This window comes from Dama dama, chromosome 4 (assembly GCF_033118175.1).
Source record: "Dama dama isolate Ldn47 chromosome 4, ASM3311817v1, whole genome shotgun sequence".
Lineage (NCBI taxonomy): Eukaryota > Metazoa > Chordata > Mammalia > Artiodactyla > Cervidae > Dama > Dama dama.
The window spans coordinates 55,715,730-55,728,010 of NC_083684.1; the positions used below are offsets into that span (position 1 = coordinate 55,715,730).

The 12,281-nt window shown below is 45.2% G+C and overlaps 1 protein-coding gene and 1 long non-coding RNA gene across 3 annotated transcripts in view; one reads left to right on the forward strand and one right to left on the reverse strand.

The window, feature by feature from the left end:
* LOC133054415 (uncharacterized) overlaps positions 1–4,024 on the forward strand; it is a 29,361-nt gene extending 25,337 nt beyond the window's left edge. For both annotated transcript variants that reach the window (XR_009692438.1, XM_061139388.1), the window contains exon 2: positions 3,786–4,024. Coding sequence is in view for 1 of the 2 variants with exons in the window: in XM_061139388.1 (XP_060995371.1) it covers positions 3,786–3,809 (24 nt within the window). In the remaining variant the exon portion in view is untranslated. The remainder of the gene's footprint in view (positions 1–3,785) is intronic.
* A 1,597-nt stretch (positions 4,025–5,621) lies between these two features.
* LOC133054419 (uncharacterized) lies at positions 5,622–11,918 on the reverse strand. The gene is made up of 3 exons (XR_009692439.1): positions 11,505–11,918; positions 10,953–11,143; positions 5,622–5,751 (listed from the first exon to the last, which is right to left on the reverse strand). It is a non-coding gene; the product is annotated as an uncharacterized LOC133054419 (long non-coding RNA).
* Between the last annotated feature and the right edge of the window lie 363 nt (positions 11,919–12,281).

Here is a 12,281-nt window from a genome sequence, read left to right on the forward strand (position 1 = left end):
TTACAAAATATTGCCTATATTCTCTGTGTGTATGATCCATCCTTGAGGCTGTCTTAGGGCATCTCAAGTGGCACTAGTATTCAAGAATCTGCCTGCCAATGCAGGACGCACAGGAGACACGGGATGGATCCCTGAGTAGGCAAGATCGCCTGCAGAAGGAAATGGTAACCCAATCCCAGTATTCTTGCCTGGAAAATTCCATGGACAGGAGAGCCTGTCTTACTCCCAGATTTTGTACCTCCTCCTCCCCACCATACTTAATCTCCTGCTCTCCCACTAGAAACCACTAGTTTCAAAATATCCTTCTGCTGCTTTTTTGTTATATCCACTACTCGTCAGGAAAGTAGTGTATATTACAATTGTTTTTGTTAAATCCATTAGAGAAAAGCATTATAAAAGTATAAAATTTTTTTCTTTTATCCACTTCATATACAGTCAAGAAACTACTATAGATAGCAACGAAGTAGTGTATCTCTCCGCACAGGAAGGAGTAGCCAAGACACAGCCTCTTCCAGATGGAGACTTCCCATATGTCTGTCAGAGCAAGTAAATTGAGGACCTAGACTAAAAGGAACAGAAACACTCCCTTGTTCAGCATGGAGACACTGATTTATTTAACCAAGAACAAGCTCAAAGAAACTCTTGAATATATAGCTGCTGACCTTCTCACAGAGATGTTATAGACATTTGTAGAAAATAAATTACAAGTGGATGAATTGAGGCTGGCCCGGAGGCCATTCAGTGAGTTGCTTAAACACCTAGTCAAATGGTTGCTGCTATCTGTCCTACACCAGATGGCTTTGGTGGCATGGAACCAGTTAGGCATGAGTTGCTTAAGGAATAAGATTATATATGTCTTTAGGAAGTTTGGTCACCAACTAGCTGAAGTCATCATGGCTTAATTTCTATTCATGTGTCAGTTCGGTATCTATGCTATCTTTGTGAAGTCTTAAGAAGACAGCATCATGCATTATTGTGTAAGAGGACTCATCATTGTGGGATGTTTGTGGCTAAGATTTCAGTTTCCTTCTGATTTATACATCCCAACTCTGCCTGCCTAACCAACAAGACTGATTGAACTGGGGGAGACATCCCTAAGATTATAATAGTATTCAGAAGACACAGATCACCAGCTTACCTTCCTTTATTCCTTCCTCAACAACAGTTTGGTCTAACATGAACAAAAATTGAGAAACAGAATTTGTGCTGTTAGCAGCAACACACCACCTCTACCCTCCTGACAATGGATGACCTGTGGGCCTTTTCAGTTGCTCTTTGTGACTAGTCCACCAGGCTCCTATGTTCATGGGCTTTCCCAAGCAAGAATACTGGAGTGGGGTGCCACTTCCTATTCCAGGGGATCTTATGCACCCAGAGATCAGATGCGTGTTCCCTGCATGTCCTGCGTTGCAGGCATTTTCTTTATCACTGAGCCCCTAACAAAGTACAGCCTTCACTCTAAGGATATAAAGGATATCTGAAGGCTCATGTGGTCTGCCCGATTCTGTGCTGACTTCCTTCTCCTGGAGCTGAAACTCCAGCCAGGGGCAGACCAGGGAAGGGACAGATTGTAACCAAGCAGGACCCTCTGAGGCTTTCCCAGAATAACCCCCCAGCCAAGTCCTCTGCCTGCCTTTTGTCTGTAAAAAAACTTGCACCACAGAATAAATGTAGGGACTTCACTCCCGGTCTAGTGGCTAAGACTCCACCAGTCAAATTCAGGGGTGAAGGTTGAATACTTGGTTGGGGTATGAATATCCCACATGCCTTGCAGCGAGATTAGGGGGGAAAAAAAGAAGAAGAATAAATTTAATCAGAGAAGTGAGAAAATGTGGAAAGGAAAACAGTCAAACAAGACTGATGAAAAAATGAGACCTAGTCTTATGTAAATATATGTATGACTCAGTTTGTGTGTTTGTCTTTAGATAACATTCCTGAGATTCATTTCTCAATGAGCTCCATTTAATTGACTTAAAGAAAAGTAAACACTTACAAATAAAGTATTTCTAAGGTTCACATGATCTGGGAAATGTTCAATATTAAGTCCATATTTGGTATGGACCTCAGGTTAGTTTGTTGTTTAACCGCGTGTGAATTGATGGAGACATGAGTCACTAAGATTGTCATCAACACTCACTGCACCTAGTTCTACTGCGAGTCAAAAAGTCCTATCTGTTACAAAATTTAACTGCAAGGAAATTAACTATGATGATATTGTCATAAATAATAGAGATAAATGGTAGAGATGTTTTTAGGTAAACTCTTTAAAAGAATTATATTTCGTTTTTCCAAATTCGTCGGAATTTAGAACTTTAGGGTTTTGCTAAATTCAGTAAAATAATGAGAATGTACTGAAGACTGAAATCAGTTTGAGATAAAATACTGAAACACTGACTACTGAACAAATCCATGTTTATCTTTACCTTCTTATGAATGAAAACACTAAATGTGTTTATTAAACACACATCTTGTACCACCTAAAGAAAAATTATGCTCTGAAATATGTCTGTCATATACTTTATGAATCTAATGTCATAAAAAGAAATACAATTCAATTGCTTGTTTCTTGGTTTTAAGTTTTAAGGGATTTTAGAAATGCAGTGTATTTACAGTTACTAAAAATGGTAAGAGACTGGAATGCAAGTAGGACATATGTTTGTTGTCAAAAGAAGATATAGAAAATAACAGTAGTTTTTCTTGAAATATAACAAGAGGATAATTTTGCTGGTTTGGATAGGGAAAAATAAGAGACATATTATGTGGATACAAAAAAAAATGATTAACGTTTTTAAAAAAGGGAGGATTGATTAAGGTTAAATTAAATTTAATTAGGTAAAGAACTTTATTTTTAATAGTAACCTGGTCCAAGACTGGAATTTGGCTTTCTCTCTCTAATAAGAAAACAAACTTCCTGGAATAATGAGCTGCCTTGGAGAAGAGATGGGAAGTCTCTTTCTCTAGCTAACTTTGAGTGTCCAGGAGGAACTGTGAGGCAGCTCAGAGGGAAATATTAGACTGATTGGCATCCCTGGTGTGTTAAATACCACGGGGAACATTGTTAAATGTAAGTCTTCTAGAGTTCTCCTGCGGACGGTTGCTATTAATACAGATGTGTTAAAAATTAAGGAATTCCGACAAACCTGGTGTGTCCTGATGTTACCAAGACATAATTCTCATTACTGTAATCAAGTTTCTTAGCCCATTACATTGTGCTCACGAGTGTCACCATATCTTTAAGTCACTCACAGAGAGTTCTTGTACTCGGACGGTTTTGCAAAAGTGCTTCATATAGGGAAGACCATTTTGAGAAGCACTGGTCTCTGATCAATTTCACTTTATACCATGCAACTGGGTAGGAAATTTAGGGTGAAGTGAAAGTTGCTCAGTTGTGTCTGACTCTTTGTGACCCCATGGATTATACAGTCCATGGAATTCTCTAGGCCAGAATACTGGAGTGTAGCCCTTCCCTTCTCAGAGGATCTTCCCAACCCAGGGGGCTTCCCTTGTGGCTCAGCTGGTAAAGGAAATTTTAAAATCCTAATTTAAAAAACATGATGGTATCATAAAAGTGTTTAACAAAAAAGATGAGCTCCTGAAACAACTTGTAAATATAGTTTTAGAGTTTATGGATTTTGTTGGCTGAAATCTTATTGGGTTTGATCTGTGATTTCCAGATAAAACAAAGCCCTTCCCCTCAAGCTACTAATGACTGACAGCAATTGAGTAAATTCCCTCTGTGAGTAAAATGCAAATATGTTTCTTTTCTCTCTTCTTTGTTCCTCCAGAGGTTAATGATTCTTATGTTCTGAGCGGCCTTATCAGGTTAATAAAAACGACAGTTTCCTGACAGGAGCAGAAATCTTCCTATTTTGCGGACTTCTAGAAGAGAGAAATCTGCAAGGCAAAAACGAATGGCAGGACTTTGGCCTGGATTTCCTGAGCTTAGGAGGCTATTTGTTGTTTGTCTTTGGCATTTGGTCTGAAACACTTTTTTTATACATATAATTGTTTTATTATTGATTTATTCTTGGAGGTGGTCTTTCTGATCAACACACATACTCTTCCGTTCAAGGGGGGCTTTCTCGAGTTGCAGCACTAATTGTGAACAAGACAGCTCAAATTCTAGCCTCAGAGCAAAGACCATTGGATACTACATATATATCAAATGGAAACCCTCCACAACGCTTCTTCCTTCTTGTCCTCTAAACTAGGAGGACTCTTTCGAAAAATATGACAAATGTGTACTTTAATCATTATCCTCATGGTAATATGTCTCATAATTTTCAAATGTCTGTCCAGGGCTTATGACAAGGCAATCAAAGAGAGAAATAATATTGTCTTAATACAGACTATTGATGCTAAGCTTGAAACTCGAGATGATTTCCAACTCTGTGTCCATTCCCCAAGTAGGGAGGACGACTCCAGAAGGAACTGTAATCAAGCAGGACCCTATGAAGCCTTTGTAGATCTCCACCCAGGTCCACCTGCCTTCTCTTTGGGAAAAAAAAAAAAAAGCTTTAGTCAAAGAATAAATTTAATCACAGAAAATATAGAAAGAAAACTGTGAAGAAAGACAAAATAAGAATACCTTAGCTACTGAACAAACTCATGCAGAATTAGTTTGTCCTCAAGGGCTAGTCATAATGCTGGGAGCCAGGACCTTTGACCTCTTTTACAGAATCAGAAACCCCCCCGGCAGAGGGAAGAAGTGAACTATGCTGCCCACAAACAGGAAGACCTGAGACCGGCTGGAAGCAGAAGGGTGATGCTGCTGTTCTCCGTGACCTCATCACAGACCCAACAGAAAAGCGCCTCGAGTTGATCAGGCTCTCCTCCTTGAACACTGTAAGAATCCTCAAACCCTCTCCAAGACAGGACACACAGCCTTTTAAAAAACATATATTTTATTTATTTATTTGGCTGCCTTGGGTCTTCCTTGTAACAGGCAGGATATTCCCTGCATGTGGCAGCATCCTGGCTTGCAGCAGGCAGACTCTCTAGCTGTGGGGTGCGGGCTGAGCTGCTCTTGCCCTGGGGGATCTCAGTTTACCGACGGGAGATCATACCCCTGTGCCCGGCATTGCAAGGTGGATTCTTAACCACTGAACCGCCGAGGAAGTCCCAGGACACAGTCTTGTTTTTTTTTTTCTTCTTTTTTTTTTTTTTATTAGTTGGAGGCTAATTACTTCACAACATTTCAGTGGGTTTTGTCATACATTGATATGAATCAGCCATAGATTTACACGTATTCCCCATCCCGATCCCCCCTCCCACCTCCCTCTCCACCCGATTCCTCTGGGTCTTCCCAGTGCACCAGGCCCGAGCACTTGTCTCATGCATCCCACCTGGGCTGGTGATCTGTTTCACCATAGATAGTATACATGCTGTTCTTTTGAAATATCCCACCCTCACATTCTCCCACAGAGTTCAAAAGTCTGTTCTGTATTTCTGTGTCTCTTTTTCTGTTTTGCATATAGGGTTATCGTTACCATCTTTCTAAATTCCATATATATGTGTTAGTATGCTGTAATGTTCTTTGTCTTTCGGGCTTACTTCACTCTGTATAAGGGGCTCCAGTTTCATCCATCTCATTAGGACTGATTCAAATGCATTCTGTTTAAGGGCTGAGTAATATTCCATGGTGTATATGTACCACAGCTTCCTTATCCATTCATCTGCTGATGGGCATCTAGGTTGCTTCCATGTCCAAGACACTGTCTTGAGGGCGTTATCCTGCTGCGACCCCCGCACCTGGCAAAACAGTAAAGCTATGTGCTTCCATTTCACTCACAACTCTGTCTCCGAGATTTAATCCGGCCCTAGTACATACACAGAGACTGAATTTTGGCAGCAAAGCTGAAGGAATTACAGGGACCCGGGAGCAGGAGGGCTGAGGGTGTCTGAGCCCCCAGGGGGTCGAAAGCAGGGAGGTGCCAAAGGGGAAATTCTGGAGGCGAGCCCTGAGGAGAGGTCAGTGTGGGGAGCAGGGACGGCGCTGTGTGCAGACCTGGGCGCTCAGGAGGCCGGTTCCTGATCTGAGCGGAGCGGCCAGAGGCGCCAGGGCGGCCCTGAGCGGAGTCGGGGGTGCACAAGGCCCCGGTGCCAGTCTTCAAGGAGAGAAGAGCGTCAGAACAGAGACAAGGAGAAGCTCTGCACCATGGAGGAACCCTCGGAGTGTAAGGACCATCCTGGCAGGGGACGCATGTGGATGGTGTGGACTCCAACAAGCGCTGTGCTTCCCAAGGGGCCCGCGAGGCGGTTCCAACAGCGCTAGATACACCAAAGGCCTCTTTTTGCCAAAAGTATGAAACTGCCCAAAAGCTCGAGCCCTGCTTCGAGCTTTTCCTAACCCAGCCTTCCTCTCCCATCCCCAGCGACAATGACCCTCTCTTCATTCCCTGCCCCCCAAACTCCTCCCCCTTCCTTGGATTTTCTAGATCCTGCTAGGCTCTTCCAGCTCATTCTTCCTCATCCTCCATATCTTCCCTGCACACCCTGTCCCGTGTTCTAGATTCTTCTGCTCAGCTCCCCTCCTTTCCCTGGGTCCTGGATCCTTTTCCACCTCCACTGTGGTCTCAGTTTCACCGACCCACAAATCTCAGCGCTTCGCAAAACTCCACTGAAGGACGTTTGGCGTCCCCAGGTGGACATTCACTTTCCTGAAGGGCTGCGCTAGATGCTGGCGGCCCCACCGCAGACCCCCTCTGAGAGCAATCCAGCCTTTCTCAGCCTGGCCCCAGCTGGAGCCTGGATCCTGCCCTCCTGTCCCACACTCTAGTCCCCACCCCAAGGCTGCCCCCCATTGGCGTCTCCATTTCCCCTGGGCTCTAATCCAGGAAACTTTTCTGCCCCCATCCCTATCCCTCAAGTCCCTTCATTTTTTGAACTGTCCAAGCCCTCAACTCAAGCCTTCTGTCTCCTCTCGGGTCCTGACATCTGCCACTCCCTGCTCATTCTCTGCCTTTCTAGAACCAAGGGATTCCAATCTCCTTCTCCACCTGGTTTCCTGTGCCCTTTGTCTATCCCCTCTTCTTCAGGGGTCCCTGGGACTCCTGCGTGCAAGGACGTTTGCACCTGTGTGTTCCTAATACCTTTCAAAGACACACAACACATAGACATATACAAGCACACAGATACATATAATTACATGAATACACATATACACACCCATGTCCACACATATACATAGGCAGGTACCTACATACATACACACAAATATACACCACAATTTCACACACAAACACACATACACACATCCCACAGAGCTCCCATACCAAGGCCTTAATTCCAAGACTCTCAAGTGGTCACACATGGAGCTCTTGTCTGCACACTCCTCCCCCTGGGCTGGGTCTGGAGAGTGTCCCTTCTCTTAGTGACAGTTTAACCCTGAGTGTGCTTTGCTGTCTTACGGTCGCTCACCTCACCCCACGTCAGAACCCTAACCTTTCTGATCACACCTCTCTGCCCCTTCTGTCTCCAAAGGATCTCATATAGTTTCCCAGAGCGTCTGATCCTTTTCCCTCCAAGAGCATTTAGACAGTGCAGTGCGTGCTGGGGACACGCTGGGTGGTGCCTGTGCCCAGCTTGCTCGGTGCTCTCACAGAGGCCCTCGCTCTGATGCAGAGACTGCCCTCAGCCGAGCCACAGTCCCTTCTTTGGTTGCCCCCCACCCACTCGTGGGAGCAGCCAACAGCCAGGACCACCTGGCGCAGGGCTCCAGAGCCCCAAGTGCGGCCGACCCGGGGCCGAGGTGTGTGCTCAAAGCCCCCGTGCGTAGGCTACATGCAGCACGTCCCCAGCTGGCAGGGAAGGGAGAGAAACACATTAAGCCTGGGTGTCCCTGAAGTCTCAAGGTGTACAGGCTTCTGACCCTTGATCTGAGCCCTCTCGGGTTCATTTCAGACTCTCACCTCCAGACCTCAAAGATCAGGACCGTGTTCTGTGTGTGCTGGGTGGTAACAGCAGCCGTAAGAAGCACACTCCTTGAGAGACTGTGCAGATTTCAAAGGACACACAACAGGAATTTGAAATTCCCTGGATGTCTAGTAGTTAAGGCTCTGCTCTTTCACTTTTGAGGCCTTGGGCTCAATGGCTGTTTGGGGAACTGAGTTCCTGCAAGCTGCACAGTGTGGCCAAAAGGAAAAAAAAAAAAAAAAACCTACAGTTCCTCATGGTAAGATTTACAGTCTGTCTCTTTTCTTTTGTCTAGTCCTAAATTCCTGGCAGGCAGGAACTGATCGTCATTTGGATTAGAATCCCTGGTATGTGGTAAGCTGATTGGGGTATATGAACCTGAGTTCAGCCTCTGGATCATTAGGATGTGAACCCACCAAGATAATGAAGGGAGCAGTTCTGGTTCTGGGAGGACAAGGAGCCCAGACCCAGGGTGGAAATGGGTGGAAGGGAGGCTCGAGTGCCCTGGGGGTGGGGGTGACCCGTGTAGCGTCTGCACGACCGGCACAGGTTTTATGCTGCAGCCACTGGGGACGGGGACTTTGACGGCAGCCGAGGGCAGAGCCAGGAAGAAAACTCTTGTCCAAATAATCCATGCTGGAGGGGGTGTGGAGAACAGGTGGGGGGATGTCAACTGGTGCAACCACTTGGAAGCAATATGAAGGTTCCTCAAAAAATCTAAAAATATATTTGCCATGTATCTTGCAATCCCAATTCTGGGCATACACTGAGACACATGTGTAATTCAAAAAGATAGATGGACCCCAGTGTTCATAACAGCCCAGACTATTGACAATAGCCAAGACATGGAAGCTACTAAATGTCCACCAACAGATGCATGGATACAGAAGGTGTGGGGTGTGTGTGTATGTGTGTGTGTGTGTGTGTGTGTGTGTGTGTGTGTGTCTATATAATGGAGCATCACTCGGCCCCTAAAAATAATGAAATAATGTGATTTGAAGCAACATGGACAGCCCTAGGGTTTAGCATACTGAGTGAGGTAAATCAGAAAGACAAAGACAAATACCATATATCACTCCTATGTGGAATCTAAAATAAGACATAAACAAACTTATCTTTGAAGCAAAAACAGACTCACAGACATAGAGAACAACTTGTGGTTGCCAAGGGGAAGTGGTGAGGAGAGGGAAGGATTGGAAGTTTGGGACTGGCAGATGGAAACTACTATATAGAGGGGGGGTAAGCACCAAGGCCCTGGAGGACAGCACCCATTACCGTGAGATGAACCACAATGAAAAAAAAGATGAAAAAGAATATAGAGATATGTCAATAAATCACTCTGCAGTGTAGCAGAAATTAAACCCAACATTGTAAATCAGCTATACTTGAAATAAATAAACAGGACCAGGACGGCAATCTGCTCCCACTGTTAGAAGTTCAGCAGAAGAGGGTAAAAGGAAAAATGATCTGAACTGACACCTGTTTAGTACCGTGTCCCCCTGGGTCCTGTCTGCACAGGATCATTCTCAGTTACCAGGTGCTAAGGGCTGCCAACTGCGATAGTACTAGAGGGAGAGGCCCACTGCATATCAATCTTTCCCCCGATTTTTTAAATTGTTAATCTTTATTCATTTATTCTCTTTTTTATTTTTAAATTATGAAAGTATGCTAACACATTTACAGGAGACGTGAAAAATAGAGAACAAGGTTACATGTATGTCCCTGGTATATTATAATTATTTTTTAAATAGACAAATTAAGATTTTTAATTGGAGTTTCAACATCAAACTCTCAGTGTTTCTCTAGGTGAGAGAAGAGGCAAGAATTGGAACTCGTACAATCGTCTCCTGAAAAGACCTAACTGTCTGAAGGCCTGTTCTGCCAGTTTTCCCCAGAGCACAGAGTGCCTCATTTCTGATTTTCACCCTGAACTCCTTTGAGGGGAGTTGAAAGTCAGCAGTTGCAGTGGCCATGATTTAATCCTTGTAGGCGTAGATGGCAAGTGTCAGTTTTCAGCTGGTAGAGCCCCTTTTTGCTCATAAATCTGACCATGATTCTTAGGGGCCATTTCATGACCATTTGATCCCATGGTGCTGAGAATGTCCATTCTCAGGTTTTGCAAAGATTTTGTTGACAAGCCACTCAATGTGCTGTTTACTGGACTAGGCCATAAAACAGTACCCAAGATCTAGCTTCATTTTCAAAGCTTAGTCATGAATTAGATATTACAATATAAAATTTACTCATTTATAAAAGCCAATTGAAATAAATAAAACTTTTAAAGGCTTTTTCCCGTTTTTCAAAATTTTACAATTAAATGTCAAACTAGAGTAGCTATGGTTCAGTCTCAGGAGTTAGAGATGGTCTAGATAAGTGTTCCTGAGAACAGAGCCAGAGCCCTGGTCTCAAGGCACAGGGAAAGAAAATCAGGTTCTAAGAGAATGGTGGCAGGTCTAAGCCAAATGATGGCCAGAGAAAGCAAAATGGCCATCAAAAAGACCACACAGAACACAGTGTTAAAACACACACATATAAACCTGGCAGTTCTCATCGGACACTCCCTTAAATACAAAAGTAGAGTCTCTCAAAAAACCTCCTATAGAGACACAGAACTTCAGATCCAAGTACTAACAGAGTAAAGGAAAATATCTCAGGTCTTCAGAGATTTCAAAGGGAGGAAAGGAAGCCAGGTTGAAAGAAGGGGGAGGATGCGGGAGAGGGGGGCAAAAGGGGTGGCCTTGCAGATGTCTCCTGCCACCTGCAGATACCCAGGCCTTATGGGACTTTACCCTGGGCCTCCAGAGAAGGAGGACTGGATCTCGGCCCTACCAGAAGTCAGACCAGAACAGAACCAGAATTCGAGTTCTCTGCCAAGAGGAGGTGATCAATTTCCAATCCTCAGCTCAGGCTGAGGCCCTTCGACGAGATTCCTGCATCCAGGACCGGGGCACTAGAAAAAGCAGGAAGGATAGGAAGGGGTAAGGAGAAGAAAGAGAGACGGAAGGGGAGAGAGGTCAATAAAGTCTCTTGTTCCTTACCGGTCGGGGCACTCTGGCCAGTGCTCTGCGTCAGGAGGAGACCAGGGACAAACGGGTCCCGGCTGAGGCTGCTGGGTCTGGTCCATTGGCAGGCAAGCTGGCCGCTGAGTACCCTGAGTGGTCAGGCTGTCAGTTGCAGCCAAGAAGGATCCCACCAGACACGCCATGTGTTGTGTTGTAGCCACAGCTTCCTGGAAACAAACTCACTCAGAAGGACGATGCAGATAGTGGAGTGCAGATTACTACACCAGCGGGCCCAAGGCAAAGACTCCTCTCAGCCAAGACCCCGACCACTTTTTGTGAAAACCTTATATACCCTGAGTATACTTGCTCAAACCCACCTCCCCAGATTCCTTGAAACTAGTCTGGACAAGGTAAAAGAGAGCTATGATCAAAGTTAACCCATGATTCATGTGTCACAAGACTGGATAAACAGTTGACATGTATCAGTCGGACTGTGGTCATATCCCGATAAACATAATGGGATTTACGAGTTTGTTCTGTTACAGAGATAATTAGCATATTCTCTTAGTCAATGGGGAGTCCACGTACCAGTCCTGAGGCTCTTTTATCCGGGGGTCTGGTTTCCCATTGGTATGCCACTTCTTAAGACACCGGGCACAAAGTTCAGAGTCCATTGGGAGGATGACCAGGCGTGTAGTCTAGTGTTCGCAGCCTGGCCCGAGACGGAGCCCACCTCTGTCTGCTTCCTCCTCCAGTTGCAGGAAAGTCGACTCCTTCCAGGTCTCGAAACTGGGGTCTTGTCTAACACTCGGAACTGAATCGACCGAGGAGACACATGTGCTGACAAAATGGGAAGTTTTTTGGGAGAGGGCACCCGGTGGAGAACGGAACCCGAAGGGGAAGGGAACCCAGGAGAACAGCTCTGTCACATGGCCTGCAGTCTCGGGTTTTATGGCGATGGGATTAGTTTCCGGGTTGTCTTTAGCCGATCATTCTGACTCAGAGTCCTTCCGGTGGTGCAGGCCTTCTTCAGCCCAGATGCGTGCCAGAGAGAAGGATTCTGCGAGGTGGTCGGACATATGGTGTCTCCTTTGGACCTTTCCCAAACTCTTCCGATTGGTGGAGGCTCATTAGCTCCCTGTTCCTTGCCAGAATCTCCTGTCGTGAAACAACTCATGGCAATGATTACTAGGTGCCTGGCCAGGGTGGAATCATTGCGCTTCCCCTAACACCCTGACCACCTGCACCATCTCTACTTAGCTGGAGAGGAAAGACTCAGCAGGCAGCTGAGAAAAGCTGACCAGTCCTGGTTAGAACAAGGTGAGCAGTCTTTGCCAGAAGACCGCCAAAATCCCGCTGAACTGG